The sequence below is a fragment of the Lithobates pipiens genome, unplaced genomic scaffold (genome assembly GCF_037356315.1).
Source record: "Lithobates pipiens isolate NorthernLeopardFrog02 unplaced genomic scaffold, aLitPip1_a1.2 Scaffold_16, whole genome shotgun sequence".
In the NCBI taxonomy this organism is placed as follows: Eukaryota; Metazoa; Chordata; class Amphibia; order Anura; family Ranidae; genus Lithobates; species Lithobates pipiens.
In genome coordinates, this window is record NW_027507748.1 from 203,341,705 (window position 1) to 203,366,563 (window position 24,859).

The following is a 24,859-nucleotide window of genomic DNA, read 5'->3' on the forward strand; positions in this document are numbered from 1 at the left end:
CACACACACACACATATATATACACACACACACATATACACACACATCGGTACTTTTTTCAATGGGCAAAGAATCAGCCAATCAGCAGCACGCGGCCGCCCCCACCCTGACCTGTTTGCTTCCACAAAAGGAGGGGCAGTCGAGCTCTGGAGGACAGTCTGACCAATTGCAGCGCTTTAAGTAACACAATGAGGGCGTGACGAGGGAGGGGCTGTGCTATCCCTCTGTGTGCCAGCATTGCCCAGTACAGAGAAATCATTACTGTGTGTTCAGTGACTTGTCCATGATTGTATCCTGCCAGGGAGAGAAGACTCACAGCAGCCATGAGCAACGCGTATGATGTCATTGTCATCGGTGGAGGCATCTCAGGTCTGGTCATTGTGGATGTGATCATATGTTCTCTCCACTCTTCTTCTATCAGATTCAGCACATCGCATGCTGTTTGGAAGTGCATGGCATGTAACTGCCAGTCTAGAGATCTGTAAAGGAGTGTGCGGCATGTAACTGCCTGTCTAGAGATCTGTAAAGGAGTGTGTGGCATGTAACTGCCAGTCTAGAGATCTGTAAAGGAGTGCATGGCATCAACTGTCAGACTAGAGATCTGTAAAGAAGTGTGTGGCATCAACTGCCAGTCTAGAGATCTCTAAAGGAGTGTGTGGCATCAACTGTCAGTCTAGAGATCTGTAAGATAGTGTGTGGTTGACAACTGTCAGACTAGAGATCTGTAAAGGAGTGTGTGGCATGTAACTGCCAGTCTAGAGATCTGTAAAGGAGTGTGTGACATGTAACTGCCAGTCTAGAGATCTGTAAAGGAGTGTGTGACATGTAACTGCCAGTCTAGAGATCTGTAAAGGAGTGTGTGGCATGTAACTGCCAGTCTAGAGATCTGTAAAGGAGTGTGTGACATGTAACTGCCAGTCTAGAGATCTGTAAAGGAGTGTGTGGCATGTAACTGCCAGTCTAGAGATCTGTAAAGGAGTGTGTGGCATCAACTGTCAGTCTACAGATCTGTAAGATAGTGTGTGGTTGACAACTGCCAGACTAGAGATCTGTAAAGGAGTGTGTGGCATGTAACTGCCAGTCTAGAGATCTGTAAAGGAGTGTGTGGCATGTAACTGCCAGTCTAGAGATCTGTAAAGGAGTGTGTGGCATGTAACTGCCAGTCTAGAGATCTGTAAAGGAGTGTGTGGCATGTAACTGCCAGTCTAGAGACCTATAAAGGAGTGTGTGGCATGAAACTGTCAGACTAGTGATCTGTAAGATAGTGTGTGGCATGTAACTGCTAGTCTAGAGATCTGTATAGGAGTGTGTGGCATGCAACTATCAGTCTAGAGCAGGGGTCTCAAACTGGCGTCCCTCTAGCTGTTGTGAAACTAGTCCCATCATGCTTGTAACAACCTTGCAATGCCTCATGGGACTTGTAGTTTTGCAACAGCTGGAGGGTTGTCAGTTTGAGACCCCTGGTCTAGAGATCTGTAAAGGAGTGAGTGGCATGCAACTGTCAGACTATCTGTAAGGGAGTGTGTGGCATGCAACTGTCAGACTATCTGTAAGGGAGTGTGTGGCATGCAACTGTCAGACTATCTGTAAGGGAGTGTGTGGCATGCAACTGTCAGTCCTGAGATATGTAAGGCAGTGCGTGGTTGACAACAGCTAGAGGGCTGTCAGTTTGAGACCCCTAGTCTAGAGATCTGTAAAGGAGTGTGTGGCATGCAACTGTCATACTAGAGATCTGCAAGGGAGTCTGTGGCTTTCAACTGTCAGATAGGAGATCTCTAGGGGAGTGTGTGGCTTGTAACTAGAGATCTGTAAGAGAGTTTGCGCTTTGCAGCTGTCAGGGTAGAGATCTGTAAGGTCTCATTCACACCAGTGCACAGAGAACTCGCTTTCTCTGCATGCATTCTGCAAAGGCACAACCAAATCAATGGTTCTCTATGTGCCCTGTTCACAACACTAGTATCACTAGCAGATTTTTTTCTGCCCAGGAATCTGCACTGTGTATGAAACGAATTAAAGCGTGCATGAAAACTGATGTAAACATGTCTCTGCAAGTGAAAACTGTGCGCCAGTTTCCATCAGCTTTTCTGCCAGTATGGTGTGAACAAGCCCTAGGGGAGTGTGTGGCATACAACTGTCAGCGTAGAGATCTGTAGGGTAGTGTGTGGCTTGCAACTGTCAGATAGGGATCTGTAATGCCTGGTACACACAATCCAATTATCGGACAAATGATCGGCCGTTTTTTTTTTGCACGCTAATTTCAAGTCGAATCTGATGCGTTTACTAAAGTCACGAAAATTCTCGTATGACAGAATAAAAAAATCGGAAGTGATGTCATGTGTTGTAATGCATTTGTGTTGCATTTTCAAAGCTGTACTGATTATACGAAAATCGTACGATCTGGCGAAAAATTTCTGTGCATGTCCAATAGAATAATATCAGATGAACTGTCCCCATCAGCTCTCGAAAGCTCTGTACTAACGATCCGATTATCATACGATCTATTCGATAGCAGAATTTTACGTACGATTTTCTGATCGTGTGTACAGGGCTTAAGGGAGTGTGTGGCTTGCAACTGTTAGACTAGAGATCTGTAAGGGAGTCTGTGGCTTGCAAGTAGAGACCTGCAAGAGAGCATGTGGTTGACAACTGTCAGACTAGAGATTTGTAATGGCCAGTTTACATTACATGCAGTCCAGTGCATTTTTTTCTGCATCAAAAATGCATGGAAAGTAGGTTATATGGTTTTCAATGGCACAGTTCACACCAGTGCTTGCAGTTCCAGTGTGTTCCAGTTCCAAAAAAAGTAGAACATGCTGCATTTTTCTTGCACTGGACTGTACTGGAACGCTGTAAAATGCATCAAAAACTCACCGGAACGCATCTAAATGCACCAAAAATGCACTGGAACACACATGTCCTTATTTCAGGTTAAGAAAAATGCACTGGACTGCATCAAAAATGCACTGGAAAGCATCAAAAACACATAAAAGAAAACCTGCATGCAGAAAAGCATCTGGAATGCATCCGGACTGTGCTTCTATGGTGTGAACTAATCCTAAGGGAGTGTGTGGCTTGGAACTCTCAGACTAGAGATCTGTAAGCCCTTGTACACACGGTTGGACATTCCGACAACAAAATCCGACGGATTTTTTCAGACAGATTTTGTCAGAAACTGGTGTTGCATACACACGGTCAGACAAAGTTGTTGGAAAATCCGATCGTTCAGAACATGATGACGTTTGTATGTTACGACGGGACTACGTTTAGGCTAGTAGCCAATAGCTTTGGTCTTGTAATTTAATCTGAGCATGCGTGGCACTTTGTCTGATTGGAATTCTCTACAAACGATCGGACAAAGTCCTATCGGATAATGTTGTCGGAAAATTTTATATCCAGCTCTCAAACTTTGTTGGTCGGACATTCCGACGGAAAATGTCAGATGGAGCCCACACACGATCAGATTATCCGACAACACGGTCCGATCGGACATTTTCCGACGGAATTTCCGACTGTGTGTACAAGGGCTTAGAGAGTGCGTGGCTTGTAATGGTCAGACTAGAGAACTGTAATGCAGTTTACACACGGTCGGACTTTCCGTCAGAAAAGGTCAGACGAAATCACTTCATCGGATATTCCGATCGTGTGTGGGCTTCATCTGACTTTTTTTTTCAAAAATTCTGACGGACCTAGAAATAAAACATGTTTTAATTCTTTCCGACTGAATCAATTCCTATCAGGAAAACCGTTTGTCTGTATTTTATTCCGAAGGACCAAAAACTATGCAAGGGCAGCTATTGGCTACTGGCTATTGAAATTCCTTTTTCTAGTCCTGTAGTATGTCATTGCGTTCTAAACGAAGGACTTTGGTGTGATCGTGTGTAGGCAAGTCCGTTTCAGTGGAACTCTGTCGGAAAGACCATCAGAGTTTATTCTGACGGAAAAAACGGCGGTGAGTACGCTGCATTAGAGATTGTGTGGCTTGTAACTGTCAGACTAGAGATCTGTAGGGGAGTGCGTGGCTTGTAACTGTCAGATAAGAGATCTGTAAGAGAGTGCGTGGCTTGTAACTGTCAGACTAGAGATCTGTAGGGGAGTGCGTGCCTTGTAACTGTCAGACTAGAGATCTGTAGGGGAGTGCATGGCTTGTGATAAGAGAGTGTGTGGCTTGTGATAAGAGATCTGTAGGGGAGTGCGTGGCTTGTAACTGTCAGATAAGAGATCTGTAAGGGAGTGCGTGGCTTGTAACTGTCAGACTAGAGATCTGTAGGGGAGTGCGTGGCTTGTGATAAGAGAGTGTGTGGCTTGTGATAAGAGATCTGTAGGGGAGTGCGTGGCTTGTAACTGTCAGATAAGAGATCTGTAAGGGAGTGCGTGGCTTGTAACTGTCAGACTAGAGATCTGAAAGAGAGTGCGTGGTTTGTAACTGTCAGACTAGAGATCTGAAAGAGAGTGCGTGGCTTGTAACTGTCAGATAAGAGATCTGTAGGGGAGTGCGTGGCTTGTAACTGTCAGATAAGAGATCTGTAGGGGAGTGCGTGGCTTGTAACTGTCAGATAAGAGATCTGTAGGAGAGTGCGTGGCTTGTAACTGTCAGATAAGAGATCTGTAGGAGAGTGCGTGGCTTGTAACTGTCAGATAAGAGATCTGAAGGGGAGTGCGTGGCTTGTAACTGTCAGATAAGAGATCTGTAGGAGAGTGCGTGGCTTGTAACTGTCAGATAAGAGATCTGTAGGAGAGTGCGTGGCTTGTAACTGTCAGATAAGAGATCTGAAGGGGAGTGCGTGGCTTGTAACTGTCAGATAAGAGATCTGTAGGAGAGTGCGTGGCTTGTAACTGTCAGATAAGAGATCTGTAGGGGAGTGCGTGGCTTGTAACTGTCAGACTAGAGATCTGTAGGGGAGTGCGTGGCTTGTAGCGGTCAAACTAGAGATCTGTAGGGGAGTGCGTGGCTTGTAACTGTCAGACTAGAGATCTGTAGGGGAGTGCGTGGCTTGTAACTGTCAGATAAGAGATCTGTAGGGGAGTGCGTGGCTTGTAACTGTCAGATAAGAGATCTGTAGGGGAGTGCGTGGCTTGTAACTGTCAGATAAGAGATCTGTAGGAGAGTGTGTGGCTTGTAACTGTCAGATAAGAGATCTGTAGGGGAGTGCGTGGCTTGTAACTGTCAGACTAGAGATCTGTAGGGGAGTGCGTGGCTTGTAGCGGTCAAACTAGAGATCTGTAGGGGAGTGCGTGGTTTGTAACTGTCAGACTAGAGATCTGTAGGGGAGTGCGTGGCTTGTAACTGTCAGATAAGAGATCTGTAGGGGAGTGCGTGGCTTGTAGCGGTCAAACTAGAGATCTGTAGGGGAGTGCGTGGCTTGTAACTGTCAGATAAGAGATCTGTAGGGGAGTGCGTGGCTTGTAACTGTCAGATAAGAGATCTGTAGGGGAGTGCGTGGCTTGTAACTGTCAGATAAGAGATCTGTAGGAGAGTGTGTGGCTTGTAACTGTCAGATAAGAGATCTGTAGGGGAGTGCGTGGCTTGTAACTGTCAGACTAGAGATCTGTAGGGGAGTGCGTGGCTTGTAGCGGTCAAACTAGAGATCTGTAGGGGAGTGCGTGGCTTGTAACTGTCAGACTAGAGATCTGTAGGGGAGTGCATGGCTTGTAACTGTCAGATAAGAGATCTGTAGGGGAGTGCGTGGCTTGTAGCGGTCAAACTAGAGATCTGTAGAGGAGTGCGTGGCTTGTAACTGTCAGACTAGAGATCTGTAGGGGAGTGCGTGGCTTGTAACTGTCAGATAATAGATCTGTAGGGGAGTGCGTGGCTTGTAACTGTCAGATAATAGATCTGTAGGAGAGTGCGTGGCTTGTAACTGTCAGATAAGAGATCTGTAGGGGAGTGCGTGGCTTGTAACTGTCAGACTAGAGATCTGTAGGGGAGTGCGTGGCTTGTAGCGGTCAAACTAGAGATCTGTAGGGGAGTGCGTGGCTTGTAACTGTCAGACTAGAGATCTGTAGGGGAGTGCGTGGCTTGTAACTGTCAGATAAGAGATCTGTAGGGGAGTGCGTGGCTTGTAACTGTCAGATAAGAGATCTGTAGGGGAGTGCGTGGCTTGTAACTGTCAGATAAGAGATCTGTAGGAGAGTGTGTGGCTTGTAACTGTCAGATAAGAGATCTGTAGGGGAGTGCGTGGCTTGTAACTGTCAGACTAGAGATCTGTAGGGGAGTGCGTGGCTTGTAGCGGTCAAACTAGAGATCTGTAGGGGAGTGCGTGGTTTGTAACTGTCAGACTAGAGATCTGTAGGGGAGTGCGTGACTTGTAACTGTCAGATAAGAGATCTGTAGGGGAGTGCGTGGCTTGTAGTGGTCAAACTAGAGATCTGTAGGGGAGTGCGTGGCTTGTAACTGTCAGATAAGAGATCTGTAGGGGAGTGCGTGGCTTGTAACTGTCAGATAAGAGATCTGTAGGGGAGTGCGTGGCTTGTAACTGTCAGATAAGAGATCTGTAGGAGAGTGTGTGGCTTGTAACTGTCAGATAAGAGATCTGTACGGGAGTGCGTGGCTTGTAACTGTCAGACTAGAGATCTGTAGGGGAGTGCGTGGCTTGTAGCGGTCAAACTAGAGATCTGTAGGGGAGTGCGTGGCTTGTAACTGTCAGACTAGAGATCTGTAGGGGAGTGCATGGCTTGTAACTGTCAGATAAGAGATCTGTAGGGGAGTGCGTGGCTTGTAGCGGCCAAACTAGAGATCTGTAGGGGAGTGCGTGGCTTGTAACTGTCAGACTAGAGATCTGTAGGGGAGTGCGTGGCTTGTAACTGTCAGATAATAGATCTGTAGGGGAGTGCGTGGCTTGTAACTGTCAGATAATAGATCTGTAGGAGAGTGCGTGGCTTGTAACTGTCAGATAAGAGATCTGTAGGGGAGTGCGTGGCTTGTAACTGTCAGATAAGAGATCTGTAGGAGAGTGCGTGGCTTGTAACTGTCAGATAAGAGATCTGTAGGGGAGTGCGTGGCTTGTAACTGTCAGATAAGAGATCTGTAGGGGAGTGCGTGGCTTGTAACTGTCAGACTAGAGATCTGTAGGGGAGTGCGTGGCTTGTAACTGTCAGATAAGAGATCTGTAGGGGAGTGCGTGGCTTGTAACTGTCAGATAAGAGATCTGTAGGAGAGTGCGTGGCTTGTAACTGTCAGATAAGAGATCTGTAGGGGAGTGCGTGGCTTGTAACTGTCAGATAAGAGATCTGTAGGGGAGTGCGTGGCTTGTAACTGTCAGACTAGAGATCTGTAGGGGAGTGCGTGGCTTGTAACTGTCAGATAAGAGATCTGTAGGGGAGTGCGTGCCTTGTAACTGTCAGACTAGAGATCTGTAGGGGAGTACGTGGCTTGTAACTGTCAGACTAGAGATCTGTAGGGGAGTGCGTGGCTTGGAACTGTCAGACTAGAGATCTGTAGGGGAGTGTGTGGTTTGTAACTGTCAGACTAGAGATCTGTAAGAGAGTGCGTGCCTTGTAACTGTCAGACTAGAGATCTGTAGGGGAGTGCGTGGCTTGTAACTGTCAGATAAGAGATGTGTAATGAGAAATCCCAGCTGGGAGTATTGCTTGCCCTGCAGACACAGGCAGTAAGTGGAGATGCACTCTCTTGCTCTCTAATGCCATCATCCACTGTCCAGCCTTTTATTGGAGCTGTCAGATGCAGCGTATGCTGGAAGTCATCACACAAGTTAACCTTTGCACTGCCACAAAGTCCAGCACACGTGCAGAGTGCTTACTAGGTCAACTCAGTGTTATGTACGCCGCGTTATGGTTGTCAGCAAATGGAGCTCTGTGAATTTTTCTGTAATAACGTCCAGATCTGTTTGGAGCGTACATGTCTGTTTTACAAACATTACCGCTCAACGATTACATTCGTCTGTTGTCACCATCTGAAACATCTGGCAAGAAGCCCAGTCCATTGCCTAATGATGATAGATCTAGCAAACTAGCCAAAGTTTGGCCCAGAAACAGATTTTTAACAGGGATGGAGCTGTGCGAATGATAACTGATGAGAACATTACTAGAAATATCTGTAAATACCACCTGGACAGGGTTTTCTTTCTTATATAGGCAGAGAGATCTGGAGAGGATTTGAATTGATTTTAAATGTTAGGTTCGTTACATTTTTAATACATTTTTATTTGTTTGCTTTGATTTACGCGCAACTCTGGGAAGGTTGAATATCCTCCCTTGCAGATGGGCACTGCAAGGGTTAACTGCTCAATTTAGTCTAGGGCAGGGATATGCAATTAGCGGACCTCCAGCTGTTGCATAACTACAAGTCCCATCATGACTCTGCCTCTGAGTGTCATGCTTGTGGTTGTCAGAGTCTTGTTATGCCTCATGGGAGTTGTAGTTCTGCAACAGCTGGAGGTCCGCTAATTGCATATCCCTGGTCTAGGGGAGAGAGTCTAGGGGAGAGTAAAAGCACTTTAACTTACCCAATCCTCCCCTCTGCCAGTAGGCGGCGCTCACCTACACTCTGGTGGTGTACTGTCCCTTGGCATAATTACATCAAATGGAGGGCTTTGGACCTGCATTGGGTGTGATGATGTCAGGACCTTAGACCCCTGGAGCACGGGGGGGAGAAAATGATGCAAGGACTGGTTCAGAGGAGAAACAGATCAGGTAAGTCGACCTTCTTTTTTTGTTCCTAGACCTAAACAGACAAAACCCTTGCAATCCAACCCCATTGCAAGGCATCATTTTTGAGTTTCCCAGAGATGGGCTTTTAAAAACCCCATTCTAGGACAATTTTTTTTTTTTACCATTCCTTCCTCCCATCCCTCTCTAACCAATGCAATTTTTTCCCTTACTTTGTGAAGCTGGATAGGTCCCTTGCTGCTGCCAGTTCAGGGTGGGGGACCATAGATCCAAAGCTGCAATTCCCACCATGAGGTCACCAGTCCCTCCATCTTCCTCTTCTGGAACCCGAGGGTACCCAGCCGATGGACATAATATAGGAAGTGTCTACGATTAGACATGAACACCCAAAGAAGGACCCAGCTCCAGCATCAAGTGTCTGCAGTATAAGGTAAGTAAAAATGGGCATTTAACCACTTTCCGCATGCCTACAGTACATTTACACAGATCGGTGGTAGCTCCAGGCTAAGCAACGTACTGGTACGTCGCTCGGCACATGCCCGCAGCCCACCCTCTAGGGTGTGCAGTGGCATAGTCACATGACCGCTGTGTTCAGTGGACACAGTGGACTATGGTGCTTGGGACCCTGCTGCTTGTGAGCGGCTGGGGTATCATGTGATCAATATGACCAGTAGGGGTGTTGAATATAATCATAGCATCGATGCATCGCGATTCAGCTGTCCGCAATTCTGCATTGATGCTACGACTGATTTAATCAATTGGCGGATTACGTCATCCCGACATCCTGCCTCTCCTGAGAGAGCGATCCCAACGTACTTTACTTACTGGTGTTAAACTAGCTATGTCTTATTGAATCATGTCTTACAGTACATTAAGTGCCCCAATGTACATGTTTGTTAAAAAATATGTAGCTACATACCGCATTTTAGAGTGGCCCTGGGCGCTAATGTGACTGCCTGACCTGCCGCTCTTCTCGTGATCTGACAGGTACAGCGGGCAGGGCTGGGAATCCCCCACTGACATCAGTCAGGAGGAGAGAGGAGAGTGGCGGGCTGGGCATTACTAAAGCACTATGACATCCCCAACCCTGGACGCCAGGAGAAGACCATCACACCCCCAATCATGCCATGTACATAGCACAGGGGATCCTGTACCTCTGATATCCCTCACCCGCAGGACTCCATAATGACCAACTTAACATCTACCATTTGATTCTTCCATCCTTCAGTTCCCCCCTCACCACCACCATTTTTATATTTGAACTCTTCCATCCTTCTGTTCCATTCAGCCCACCCCTCTCTCATCTCATTGGCTCACTAGCTGCGATTGACAGCAGCAGGAGCCAATGGCTTCCGCTGCTGTCACAGCCAATGTGAAGAGAGAAACCTCAGTGAGCCGAGACTTTCGTGCACATTGCTGGATCACGATGGGGCTCAGGTAAGTATTAGGGGGCTAGGGCTGCTGCACACAGAAGGTTTTGGGCCTTTAGAACCACTGGTTAACTATGTAACTAGAGGTCGACCGATATATCGGCCGATATTTGGCGTTTTTTAATTAATCGGCATTATAACTTCGGCCCCTTTCACACTGTTGGACTGTTCAGGTCCGCCTGTCAGTTTTGACAGTGGACCTGAATGGGCACTCCATGCTAGTCTATGGAGCGACGGATGTCAGCGGTGACATGTCCGCTGACATCCGACCCGGTCCGATCTGCCAAAAGCAGACGGATGGCCCTACATACGGATCCGTCTCTGGCGGATCGGATTGGGTGAGATCTGATGAAAATGGGCATGCTGTCCGTTTTCATCCGATCTCTCCATAGAATCCTGCGGCGCTCGACAAGCCCCTCCCCGCTCAGTGAGCAGAGAGGGACCTGTCATCCACCGGTTCGGCGGAGATCAACGAAGAGAACTCCCACTGAGCCAGTGGACAGAGGCAGACTCCGTGCAAGCGGATCCGCCTCGTCTGAATGAGGCCTTCAACGCGACTTGCAAATGACTTCTGTAATAGAAGTCAATGCAAGTTGTCTGAAGTCTTCAGTGGAGATTTGTCTCTTATCTGGGCAGTCTGCCAAGAAAAGACCAAAAAGATACAATGTTTATACTTATGAGTGAACTGAACTCTGTGTGTAGGAGTTCTCAATTTAACCATTTAAAGACTAAATCTTTTCTGACACTTGTTGCTTACAAGTAAAAATCCTGTATTTTCTGGTAGAAAATCACTTAGAACCCCCTAAAATTATATATAGTGGTTGTTGCAATATTTTATGTCACACGGTATTTGCGCAGAGGTCTTTCTAACGCAATTTTTTTTGCAATTTTTTTTTTAACAAAAAAATAAAACAGTAAAGTTAGCCCATTTTTTTCATCCAAAAGTTTTGATTACCTGTTTTTGTGCATTTAATATATAGCTTTTTTTATCTAAATTAAAATTTATACATACAAGTGAACTGATTGGAGCTTTGTTTTGTTTAATAAATGTTTAAATGTAAGAAATTTGCTGTATCACTTATTACTTTAAGGCTGCTTTCACACTGGAGCAGGCAGGCGTTGACGGTAAAATGCTGCTAGTTTTAGCAGCGCTTTACCGTCATTTTAGGCTGCTAGTGGGGCACTTATAACCCAGCTAGCGGCAGAGGAAGGGGTTAAATGCGACCCGTGAAGCGTCGCTGCCAAATCGCATTGCGGGTGCTTCGGCAGCGGTGCCCATTCATTTCAATGGGCAGGAGTGGTGGAGGAGTGGCACACACTGCACCAAAGATGCTGCTTGCAGGACTTTTTTTTAACATCCTGCCAGTGCATTGCCTCAGTGTGAAAGCACTTGAGCTTTCACACAGACTGCTGGGGAGCCATTTTGCAGGCACTTTACAGGCGCTATTTTTAGCCCAAAAGCGCCTGAAAAATGCCCCAGTGTGAAAGGTGTCTGTTTATGAGATGAAGGGGGAAAAAAAAAAGGAAAAAAAAAAATCGACCTAACATATCAACCTAAAAAAATCGGCATCATATATCGGCCATCGGCGCTGCGATTTCAAAATTTCGGCATCGGCCAGAGAAAAACCCATATCGGTCGACCTCTATATGTAACTATGTATGTAAATATGGTTACATTTAGCTTTTTGTTCTGAAATACTTCAAATGATAATGGAGGTATGGATCAATACACATTGTTCCCACATTTTTGAAGAAAACAAAAGCATTGGACAGATTAGAAGGGAAGAGGTCTGAGGACATTTGTATCTGGAAGGCCTAAACAACTGACCGGGAAGTGCTGCTCATCCAGTTTTTTATTTAGCTTCAGTATCTTCCATGGGACTTTGCTTTGTTTGCTTTTAGATTTTAGGTCCATGTTAGGAATATACAATGCTGTTTATGTCTATTTTGGCTCAGGATTGCTTTTTAAGTAGGACTCCAGCCAAATTTCTTTGTGTATTTGTTCAGGGAGGGGAAGGCTTAGAACTTTAAAAGCGTCTCTTAGAGCTGCACAATTCTAGCCAAAATGAGAATCATGATTTGTTTGCTTAGAATAAAGGTCACAATTCTCGCGGCGTAACATCATCTTTTACATTATACAAAAATAATAATAAAATGGGCTAAATTTACTGTTTATTTTTTTATTAGCATATTAAAGGGTGTTTTTTCCAAAAAAATTGTGTTTGAAAGACCACTGCACAAATACAGTGTGACATAAATATTGCAACAACCGCCATTTTATTCTCTAGGGTCTCTGCTAAAAAAAATATATATATATATATATATATATATATATATATATATATATATATATATATATATATAATGTTTGGGGGTTCTAAGTAATTTTCTAGCAGAAAATACTGATTTTAACTTGTAAGCAACAAACGTCAGAAAAAGGATTTGTTTTTAAGTGGTTAAACTGCCCTCGTTTACAGACAGAAGTTCATCCCTTTGATCTAAAAGGACTAATGCCTCGTACACACAATCAAACAATCCGGTGGAAAAGTCCAGCGGACTCAAGTCCGCCAGACAATCCGCCCGTGTGTAGGCTCCAGCGGACTTTTTTTTACCCAAAAGTCGGACATTTCGGCGCACAGTACAGCCATGTGTGTGCCAGTTCGCCGTACTTTTGAAATGAATGGACTTTTCCCACCCAGAGAAAAGTCTGCTCATTTTGAGCGCGTCTCCAGATAGCCGGGGCCAGTAAAGGAGGAATCGCTGGCCCCGTCACCTGGTATGGACTTAAAGGGGAATCCCCACGCCGGAATCCCTATGCCCCCTAGGTCCATACCAGACCCTTATCCGAGCACGCTACCCGGCCGGCCAGGAAAGGGGGTTGGGACGAGCGAGCGCCCCCCCCCCCCCCTCCTGAGCTGTACCAGGCTGTACCAACCCAAAGCACCTTGTCCCCATGTTGATGAGGAAAAGGGCCTCTTCCCGACAACCCTGGCCATTGGTTGTCGGGGTCTGCGGGCGGGGGGCTTATCAGAATCCATGAGTCCCCTTTAATAAGGGGGTCCCTGGATCCCGGCCCCCCACCCTATGTGAATGAGTATGGGGTACAATGTACCCCTACCCATTCACCTGTGAAAAAAAGTAAAAAAAAAAAAAACACAACACACAAGGGTTAAAATAGTTTATTGCACAGCTCCGGGGATCTTGCCTCTATATATACAAAAGTAAAGATTTTCTGCCGAATTCCAAATTTATTGATGGGTCACCGCCCAGAGGCGCAAACCGGACTGTGCCAAGGAACCAAAGGTGGTGGATAACACATCCACACAGAGATCTAAGAAAAAAACAAAAATAATAAATAGAAAGTGTGTCGAATGGATATCCAATTCAGCACATGATAATCAAATCCTATATATGAAAAATCTTTCATAGTTACAAAGCTCCTAAAAGCATTGATTTGCAACTCATATGTAAAGAGAGGAATCTACTACAAGAAAACTTCAGAGAGAAGAAAAAAGTAAAGAAAAAAGCATGCTAATACATCTAAGCCCAAACAGCAAAAAACATTGTTGCTAAATGGTTAAATCTTATTTCCAGTTGTGGATATAAACAATCCCTTCAATGTATCCATTTATGTATTATAAGAGACAACATTGATAAGAAATAAAGTAAATAGTCATGGTATACACCCACCTTCCATTAAAGCGGAGGTCCACCCTAAAGTGGACCTTCCGCTCATCGGAACCCTCCCCCCCTCCGGTGCCACAATCGGCACCTTTCAGGGGGGAGGGGGGTGCAGTTACCTGGATAATCCAGGTAACTGCACCCACTTCCGGGACAGCTCTCTGCGGAAAGGGGCGTAACTTACGCCCCTTTCCGCAAGTGCCCGCCCCTTCCCGCAAGTGCCCCGCTGCTTGCTGGGAAACACACAGCTCCCAGAGGCAGCGGGGAGCGTCCTTATTGCGCAGCGCAATTCGCGCATGCGCAGTAGGGAACCGGGAAATGAAGCCGAAAGGCTCCATTTCCTGATTCCCATACCCAAGATGGCGGCGGCAGGACCCGACAGACGACCTAGCGATCGGCTTCGGGTGCCGACATCGCGGGCGCGCTGGACAGGTAAGTGTCACTATTTTAAAAGTCAGCAGCTGCAGTATTTGTAGCTGCTGGCTTTTAAAAAAAAAAAAAAAACGCGGAGTCCCGGTGGACTCCCGCTTTAAGACCCAAAAGAAAATTGGAGACAAACTGTATCGTGTTGTCTTATCAGGCAAACAAATGCACCCTGAATGACCAAGCCCTTTTTTGCGATACGGCACTGCATCCCTTTAACTGACAATTGCGCAGTTGTGTGACGCTCTACCCAAACAAAATTGACGCCCTTTTTGGAGAAAATGCAAGAAAATTTAGAAAATGCAAACTCCATGTAGGTAGTACCTTGGTTGGGATTGTAGTGCCTTGGTTGGGATGACAAACCAACAACCCTAATGCTGCTAGGCAGACTTGCTAACTACTTGCTGCTATGCTGTCCAGATGCAGTGCAAAGCTTCATGGCTGTGGCATGTACAGTCCTGAGCGGCACTATGGGGTAGATTTACCAAAACTGGAGCACTCAGAATCTGGTGCAGCTGTGCATGGTAGCCAATCAGCTGCTAACTGCAGCTTGTTCAGTATCCTGGAAGCTGGTTGGTTTCTATGCAGAAATGAGCCTGATTTTGTACTCTCCAGTTTTAGTAAATAAACCCCTCTGTCTTTCTTTAGGTGAGAGGTCAAGGGGCAGTAAAATCATTGCCCAACTGCCTGCTTTTACAGTCCTCTGGCTGCCCCTGTTTTTACTGATTTTTATCGTCGACTAAAACTACTAAAACATTTTCGTCGACTAAATGAATACCTGTTCTATTTTAGTCAACTAAAATGCAACTAAAACAATTGAGATGACTAAAATACGACTAAAACTAAAATGGGACTAAAACTAAAATGCCATTTAGTTAAAAGACTATGACTAAAACTAAATTGAAATTTGACTTAAAAAAACACTGCATGTTCATACCTCAATACCATAAATAATAACATATTATATTTTACACTCCAGCAGTATATAATGAGTTTGGGAATTGTGGAGAAAGGTTAACTAATGCATTACAATTTAATTACGCCCATTCGATTTTAGACAACTAAAATTAGTTTTAATCGACTAAAATGTACTGGAGATTTTAGTCGACTAAAATGCACTGAAGATTTAGTCGACTAAATACGACTAAAACTAAAACAATTGCAGAAGACTAAAACGGGACTAAAACTAAAATGCCATTTTAGTCCTAAGACTAAAGCCTCGTACACACAATCAGATTTTCGTCAGGGAATTGTGTGATGACAGACTGCTGGCCTAAAATCCGACCATTAGTACGCTCCATCAGACAATTGTTGTCCAACTTTCTGCCAAACAATTGTTGGATGGCAGGCTAGTAAATTTTCGGCGGTCAGCGGTCTGTTGTCAAATTTTCCTATCGTCTGTACACAATCCCGTCACACATAAGTTGAAAGTACAAACACGCATGCTCGGAATCAATGTTCACCAAACACAACATTAGCAGAAGGTGTCCAAAGGGTGGCGATCAAGAGCTGAAATTCCTCGTAGTACGTCACTATGTTTGTGTTTGTGGCACGACAATTGTGTACAGTTTGTATGCAAGACAAGATCCTGGCACACGCCCTTCAGAAAAATGTGCTGCCAAAATTAACAGATTACATGTAGGAGAAATCGAAATATGTTTGTTGCTAGTTGTAAATATGTCCACTATCCTAATTCTAGAATACCATGAAATGAAATGGAAGTTAGTACAGCTCCTGAAAAGGTTCTTGCGTCAGTGTGACTTATGTATGTCTATTATTCATATTTATATTCAAAACACGTAAGACGTATCTATATCGAAAACTGCATTCAGAAACAGGTGTGCATACAATTATCCCAATCTTGTAATTTGCTCAGATTTTATCCTTCGATGCTTAACACTTCAGCTCTCGTTTTTCCTTTTTATGGCATGGCCTATAATTCTAGTCTTACTGCACTTTAGCCTTGGATATTGAACTTTAATAAGAACATAAACAGAGCACCACGCACGTAGTGCAAGGTGAAAAGCTTGAACAGAAGCATTTATATCTAGGCTTCTGCTGGAATTCAGTCTTTCATTTTTATAAACACCCAGACGTATTGTATGTATGAGAACTTTCCATTTCGCTCTCATTTGACTTTCCTTACCTTGGCTGTCAGGGATATTTGTTGGCTATGAGCTACCTGACCTCACAAAGTGCACACTCACCAAATGGGAGACAGGTGTATTAATTACATTTTCTTTTTGAAAATTCTGATAGGTAGGATTGTTATAAAAGACGATTGATTTACTAAAGGCAAACTTTGCAGTTGCAGTTGCACTCCTTTTCCCAGATCTTAGTAAATGAGGTGCACCCAGTTGGGTGCAAGGAAAATAAAAAGGTAAACAGCCTTTTTGATTGTACATGGATGATGGAAATCAGCAGAGCTTTGCCACATTCACTAAACTCTGGGAAAAATTAGTCCAACTGCACTTGCATAATTTCACTTCATGGCAAATGCTGGCCCTCCCACTTTCTCTTTTTAATTTCACTTTAACCTCCCTGGCGTTATGAGTATTTCAGATTTTTGGTGCTGAAAGTGGTACTGAATTATTTTGCATGGAAATTTGGCATTTTATATTGTAAGGCCTGTAATTCTTAGGAATAACTCACTTAAAGTGTCTAGTAGACATCCCGGGTATGATAGAGTTTGAAAAATGAATCATAAATTATAATCTAATAAATAACTATAAATATTTATAACAAATAATAATACAATAATAAAAATTATTCAATAATGTAATCAAATCAAAAACACTGAAATTTGCTTAGTTGCAGAATTGTCGCTGTCATTACTTTTCAGTGTTTGATGACGAATTTCCCCACAAATCGCTATCGCTCAATTCTGCGAGTGATTCTAATTTATTATCGCTGTTTTCTAACTGGTCTAAAGCCACTTTTGACATAAAGGGACACTTTTTGGTTGCTATGGACAATTTCCAAATTCCAGGCAGAAAAAACAGTATTTATAATGTAAAAGTGCATGCAGGGCACTGCACAGACCACTAGGGACAAAGGGGATGTGTCATTTTTTATATACTGTAAGTGTACTGTCTGCCCTCATATTGTAAAGCGCAAACTGTTGGCGCTATATAAATCCTGAATAATAATAATAATGATAATATAGTACTGTAATCTGTAAGATTACAGTGTACTGTATATGTATTATGTTTTTCATTTTTTGAATTTGGCGCCCTTCTCCGTCCCCGTGCGTCGCAGCGCTCTCAGGGAACAGAGCCCGGCGGAACTCGGCATTGTGTGAATCGAGCTAGGAGACAGCTCGCACACACAGCGGGGAGACATCGCAGGATCCAGGGGACAAGGTAAGTAACTTCCCCTGTATCCTGCGATGCAATCCTGAGCCTGGCTCGGGGTTACCGCTAATGGTACTGGAATTCCAACCTGAGCCAGACTCGGGAATACCACCAGGGAGATTAATATCTTTGAATTATGATTTCTACAGACAATTATGAAAAAGGATATTTAGTCAAATGGCAAAATGGGGTCGTTTGATTCAGCCATTCTGAACCAGGTTTCCCTGCAATGGTAGAGTTCTTCCAGTAGCTGTGGCTTCCTTGAGCTGTGGCTGATTGACCTTTGATTTGATAGTTCCTGGATCAGCGTCACTTGGCAGACCTAGCTTCATGAACTCCATTAACTTTTTTAGCTGTCTCTGTAAGGGTGGCATATTGGCGTACATGTACATCCAATCTTCAATGCCGCCCTGCTCGCGTGCCGGTCGGGACCCCCTTTGAGTCCGGTCGCGGATCCCGCGGACTCGATCGCCGCGGGCATACCTGCGATCGTCTCACAGGGCGGCTGAACGGAGAGATGCCATTGTAAACAGCATCTCCCCGTTCTGCATAGCAACTAGTGACGCTGATCTCTGCTCCATGTGATTGGAGCAAAGATCAGTGTTCACTAAATGAAAGCCCATCCCCCAACAGTTAGTAACACACCCCTAGAAACACTTAACCCCTACACTGCCACCCACTGGTTAACCCTTTCACTGCCAGTGTCATTTACACAGGAATCACTGCATTTATATAGCAGTGATTGCTGTATAAATGACAATGGTCCCAAAAATGTGTCAAAAATGTCCGATGTGTCCGCCATAATGTCGCTGTCACAATAAAATTCGCTGATCGCCGCCATTACTAGTAAAAAAAAAATATTAATAATAAAAATGCCATAAAACTATCCCCTATTTTGTAAACGCAATAACTTTTGCGCAAACCAATCAATAATCGCTTATTGTGATTTTTTTTACCAAAAATATGTAGAAGAATACGTATTGGCCTAAACTGAGGGGAAAAAAAGTTATTTTATATATTTTTGGGGGATATTTATTATAACAAAAAGTAAAAAATAATGTGTTTTTTTTTTAAAACCGCAGGGGTGATCAAATATCACCGAAAGAAAGCTCTATTTGTGGGAAAAAAAAGGATGTCAATTTTGTTTGGGAGCCACGTCGCATGACAGCGCAATTGTCAGTTAAAGCGACGCAGTGCCGAATCGCAAAAAGTGGTCTGGTCTTTGGCCAGCAAAATGGTCTGGGGCTGAAGTGGTTAAAGTGGAACTTTAGTCAGAAAATTAGGTCCTGATAGATCATTTCAGGCTGGCCCCTTTTGCAGGTATAGCTATGTAAAACATTAAAAATGTGTGTAGACTGTTTAAAATCCAGTAATAAACTGTCTTACCCATCTCTGCACTGTATTGAATTTGTGAAGGTCAATCTGCTGACAACCTTAAAGCGGAATTAAACCCTCCTATCCTTTACAACCAAGGAAGCTGCTTCTATTTGGTGCTGCACTGCACATGGGGTTATGACACCGGCCATTTGATGGTCTGACAGAGCACAACCAATGTGACAGTTAGCAATCCCAGCCTTCCAGGAATGTAACTGTTTTTTGAAACCATTAACCACTTCAGCATAGGAAGAATTGGCTACTCAATGACCAGGCCATTTTTTGCGATACGGCACTGCGTTGCTTTAACTGACAATTGCGCAGTCATGCGACGCTGTACCCAAACAAAATTGACGTTCTTTTTTTCCCACAAATAGAACTTTCTTTTGGTGGTATTTGATCTCTGCGTTTTTTTTGCGCTATAAACAAAAAAAGAGCGACAGTTTTGAAAAAACACAATATCTTGTACTTTCGCTGTAATAGCCCCAATTTTTTTTTTTAAAAAGCTATTTTTTCCACATTTTAGACCAGTATGTATTCTTCTACATATTTTTGGTAATAAAAATCACAAAAAGCGTATATATTGATTGGTTTGCGTAAAAGTTATAGCGTCTACAGAATAGGGGATAGATTTATGGCATTTTTATTATTATATTTTTTTTACTAGTAACGGCGGCGATCTGCGATTTTTATCGAGACTTTGTGACATTATGGCAGACACATCGGACACTTTTGACACATTTTTGAGTCGATTGACACATATACAGCGATCAGTGCAATAAAAACGCACTGATTACTGTATAAATGTCACTGGCAGGGAAGAGGTTCACACTAGGGGGCAATCAAGGGGTTAACTGTGTTCCCTGTTTGTGTGTTCTGTCGGGGATGGGACTGACTATAGGAGATGAGAGATTGTGGTTCCCAGCTCGTAGGAACACACAATCTCTCTCCTCTCCTCACAGAACTAGGATGTGCGTGTTTACACACACACACAGGTCCCTGTTCTGCCTCTTGTGCCCGCGATCGCTCGTGGCCAATGGTCATCACGACCACCGGTCACGAGCATCGCCACCCCCACTGTGCAGCAGGCGCACCCTCCAGCGGTGCACGCACGCCTGCTATCCCGCTTAAAGGGACCGTCGTATAGCTACAACGGTTTGCGTGATCATGCTGTCCAGCCGCAGTATAATGACGCCGGCTGACCACTTGGCGGCAAGTGGTTAAAGTTGATGTAAACCCTTTTACACCACTTTTACTTACAGGTAAGCCTAAAATAAGGCTTACCTGTAGGTACCGTGAATATCTCCTGAACTTGCACAGTTTAGGAGATATTCACTGTATCCACATGTGCTGACGTCATCGGCACATGCTCACTGAAGAAACGGCGTGGGAGTGGCGTCATCGCGGCTCTGGCCAATCATATCACCGGAGCCCGCGAACCCGGAAATAACTCCTGGAGACATGCTGCCGGTCACAGCGGTGTGCGGGGACAGTGCAACAGCTTCGATCTAAGGTAAGTATTTCATAATGAGCTAGTATGTGGTGCATACTAGCTCATTATTCCTTTGTCTTGCAGGGTTTTTTTTTCTGAGTTTACAACCACTGCTACTACTGTAGTGATACTACTTCAGCCCCGGAAAGATTTACCCCCTTTCTGATCAGAGAACTTTTTACAATTTAGCACTGGTAAGTGCGTGGTCATGCAATGCTGTACCTAAACGAAATTTGCATCCTTTTTTCCTTAACTAGAGATTTATTTTGGTGGTATTTCAACACCTCTGCGATTTTTATTTTTTGCAATATAAACAAAAAAAATACAGAAAATTTTGAAAAAAAAAGATATTTTCTACTTTTTGCTATAACAAACTACAATAAACTCAATTTTAGTAATAAATTTAGGCCAAAAAGCATTCAGCTACATGTTTCGGGGAAAAAAAATCATGCAGCCGGCTTACCGCATTTACTTGGGAAGTTTGCACGATCAGAGAGAGACACATCAGAGAAAGAAACATCAGAGAGAGAGACAACAGAGAGAGCCGTCGGCGGCTGAACATCCCAACGCCCATCTTGGTACACCCTGCACTCAGCTGTAGTAAGCTAGCAGTGGACAGGGCTGGGTGTAACAAGATGTCTGCTGCTGCTTACTGTGGCAGGGTGTACCAAGATGGGCGTCACAGCACAGCATTTCAAAAATAAATCCTTTCCTCATGTAATTTATTGCTGCATTTCGGTGCCAGCCACCTGTCAGTGCCCATAAATGCCATCTATCAGTGCAAAGGGGCTAAACGCAGGTGCTACCAGGTATCTGGGCTGATCTCGCTAACGCTGTGTTTTTGGGAACCCTAAACTGCTGGGGACGCTAGTATAGATCTGATCAGATCAGATATTTATCCATTCAAACACTATACTACTAAGGGAGGTGTATGGTGCGTGTGTGGGTGTTAGCGCTACTGCCACTAATCTGATGCTGCCTGGGGTGATGCAGACCCTAAATGACGCTACAACCGATGCCGCGCGCCTGGCGATCAGGGGGTTAAACCTATATTGGGTAATATACGGGAGGGCCCTGATGCTATAATAAAACAAATTAACCAGTGTCACCCATAACACTAATACAGTGATCACTGGTGACAGGGGGTGAAAGGGTTAACTAGGGGCAACCAGGGGGTTAAACTCTTTATTAGGTAGTATATGGGGCTACCTGACGCTATAAAAACCCGACGGTGAAACAAATAAACGAACGGGCTAACCTGTGACACTAATACGGCAATCAGAAAAAAAGATCTATTAGTGAAACTGGTGACAGGGGGTGAAAGGGTTAACTGGGGGTCGATCAAGGGGTTAAACCTTTATTAGGGGGGTACCCTAGACCTACATGGGCCTACTACTAACTGCCTTAACACTTATTACAGTTACAAATGACACCTATGCAGTGATCAGTGAAAAATCTGACAACTGCAATTGGTGACACAGTGTCAGGAAGTGAAGGGGTTAATTGGGGATGGGGCGATCAAGGGGTGACAAGTGTACCACTGTTCCTCTGTTTAGTGTAGTGTTTTGCAACTCTCTCTGGAACTGAAAAGAATTCCAGAGAGGGAGATGACATCACTTCCCTTGCCTGTTTACACGGAAGCATTTTCATTTGCCAGAAATCATTGGTCTGGACCTGAGGACTGATCGGTTCTGTAATGAATCCGACTGCTGCAGGCACAATGGGAGCAAGGGAAGTACAGGTACGCCCATTTGCGCACCTTTGCCATTCTGCTGACGTATATCAGCGTGCGGTGGTCGGCAAGTGGTTAAAATGATAGGTTTAGTTCTGCTTTTTGATTTACTGCTGCTCAGAGGCTCGTGGGCTTCAGCAAAATGGTTGCCTCCACTAAGAAGAAACAGGGGCAACGTCGGAGGCAATTTACAGCACACACTAATATTGGTAGCATAATAATGTGGAATGTGTGTTCCTTGCTAAAGAACATTTTGTTTTATAAAGTTGTTATGGGTAAAGTTCTGCTTTACCTAAAGAAAATAGTTAAAATTCATAGCAGTGTGTAAACCAGTTAGCTCAATGCATTTGAATCCAGGGATGATGTGGTTAAAGAGAATGAAAACATTTAACATCACAGGGATCTACAGTCTGTTATGTGGCCATAATATTTTTTCAAAAGTTCTATAAAAATACAATTCCACATTCAACATTATTTTCACATCCCTTTTCCATATACTTTAACATAAGAGCAGATCCAAGGTTCTTGTTTCATTTTCTCATATGATATGTCATACTGTCTTTGTGCAAAAAGCTCACTGTGCTATAACCGATTCCCACTATTGTTATTAATATGGAACTAAACTCTCCTTTACTTTGCAGCTAAAGAAGCTGCCATCTTATACCGCGTACACATGAGCGGAATGTCCAACAGAAAAAGTCAGACAGAAGCTTTTCATCGTATATTCCGATTGTGTGTATGCCTCATTGGACTTTTTTTTTTTTTTATTCTGACAGACCTAGAAATAGAACATGTTCCAAAATTTTTCTGATGGAACCAATTCCTATCGGGAAAACCGCTCGTCTGTATGCTGTTCCGACGGACCAAAAACTACGCATGCTCTGAAGCAAGTACGATATGGAAGCTATTGGCTACTGTCTATTTAACTTCCTTTTTCTAGTCACTTCGTACGTGTTGTACGTCACCGCGTTCTTAACGATTGGACTTTTGGTGTGATCGTGTGCACGCACGACAGTTTCAGTGGAATTCTGATGGGAAAACCGGTCGTGTGTACAGGGCATAAGTCTCTGATCTGCAGTTGACATAGTGCTGCACATGTAATCAGTTATAACACCAGCCATTTGATGGATTTACAATGTGGTTGAGAGCACAAGCAAATGTGACAGTTAGCATTCCTGGCATGCTTTGAATGTAACTGTTTTTTAAACCAAGTCGATGGATTTAGTTCCTCTTTAAAGAGAATATAGAGCAACTGCCTGCTGTTATATTTTCCTGCTTGTTCAGCAGCAATACTAAAGCTGCAGATTTCTGTTCCACCCCCCTCCCCCCCAATCACTGGAGCGCTGGACTGCGAAGAGGGTGGGAACTGCTGGCTCAGGCTCTCAGCAGCTCACTGAGGTCAAGCCAGGTGTTGGTCCAGACCAGCTCTGTGACATCACAATGAACTGCACTCCTGTGATCCACAGGAGAAGTACAGCCAACTAAGCTTTGACTGTACTTCTGCGTACCACATTGTGAACAAAGCTGTGGCGAGATCGGCGGCTAACAGGAATGGTCCTGAACGCTTTCCGATCACGTGACTGCCGTGACAGCTAATCACGGCAGTCAAGTGATCAAAGACCACTGCCCTAAAACTCCTAAAGAGCGCCAAGGCCTATAGTGTAAAGGGTTCCTCTATTCCATGTTAAAGCACATTCTACTAGATCTTTTAGTGTTTTATGGGCTTTTGAGAACCAAGTATCTGTTTCTCAGAATGCCAAGGCTGCCACATGAGCTTCTGTTCACACGTTTGTTCTACCAGGTGGATACTCAAGTCTACTCTCATGCCATTTTTAGGCAAAATATGCTACAAGCTGCTCTCTGAGCCTCTAGAGCCCTTCTTGACTTGATTGGTATAAAGGCCCATTGATGTTGTCCACCCCTCAATTGAACTTCTTTTTGACATCTCAGTCCTAATGATATAAAAAAAAATGCAGTGTCCTGTACTGTGCGATTAAGAAAATTAAATTTTTACTCACCAGTAAAATCAGTTTCCCAAAGTGCAACATAGAACCCAGGACCCTCTCCTATCTTCTTATGATCTTCACATTACTTGTCAAGAAAACTGAGGCTAAAGCCCCCATACACACTATCAGTTTTTCTGCTGAGTTTTTCCTTCAGATTTAACAAAACCATATAATATGAGGTCAAACCTTAGGAGTTTCAATTTGTATGCAATCAGGCAGGCCCTTGCACTACATGGTTTTGGTAAACCTGTAGGAAAAACTCAGCAGAAAAACTGATAGTGTGTATGGGGCTTTACTGTAATTAAAAGGGATAGCTCTGCAACTTTTCTTTTTTTGCCAGTATGCAGTCACCTGAAGCTGGCCACATATAACTCTGTCATGTCCTGTTCTGTACTCCACATTTTACTGGTAAGTCAAAAAATCACATTTTTGTTTTTTAGGTTTAGATATATTTTAAATAGGAAAAATTCAATTATTGGCCATGGAGTACTGGACAGTGCACGTTGCATTACTTTCCATGCTAAGCATTTTAATGTTTGGTTTAATATACAATACTTCAAAACAAGATTTCAAGTCGATAGGATTTGTTTTTCCTTGTTTCCACGTTTTATGGATAATTAGCTCCGGCACTCTTGAAGTGCATTTCTGTTTTTGCAGTGATGGTTATTAGTAGTCTTGTGTTGTCTCGGAATTCTGCACTTCTTTTGTGCTCAGCCCATTTTTAGACTGAAGAGCCCTTGTCT

General features: G+C 44.0%; 1 protein-coding gene across 1 annotated transcript in view; it reads left to right on the top strand.

Annotated features, from left to right (window-relative positions):
* The first annotated feature begins 203 nt into the window (after window positions 1-203).
* The window catches only part of LOC143982305 (amine oxidase [flavin-containing] A-like), a 191,597-nt gene continuing 166,941 nt past the window's right edge, over window positions 204-24,859 (top strand). Inside the window, exon 1 of the mRNA XM_077480914.1 lies at window positions 204-369. Coding sequence (XP_077337040.1) covers window positions 324-369 — 46 coding nt within the window. The 5' untranslated portion in view covers window positions 204-323. The remainder of the gene's footprint in view (window positions 370-24,859) is intronic.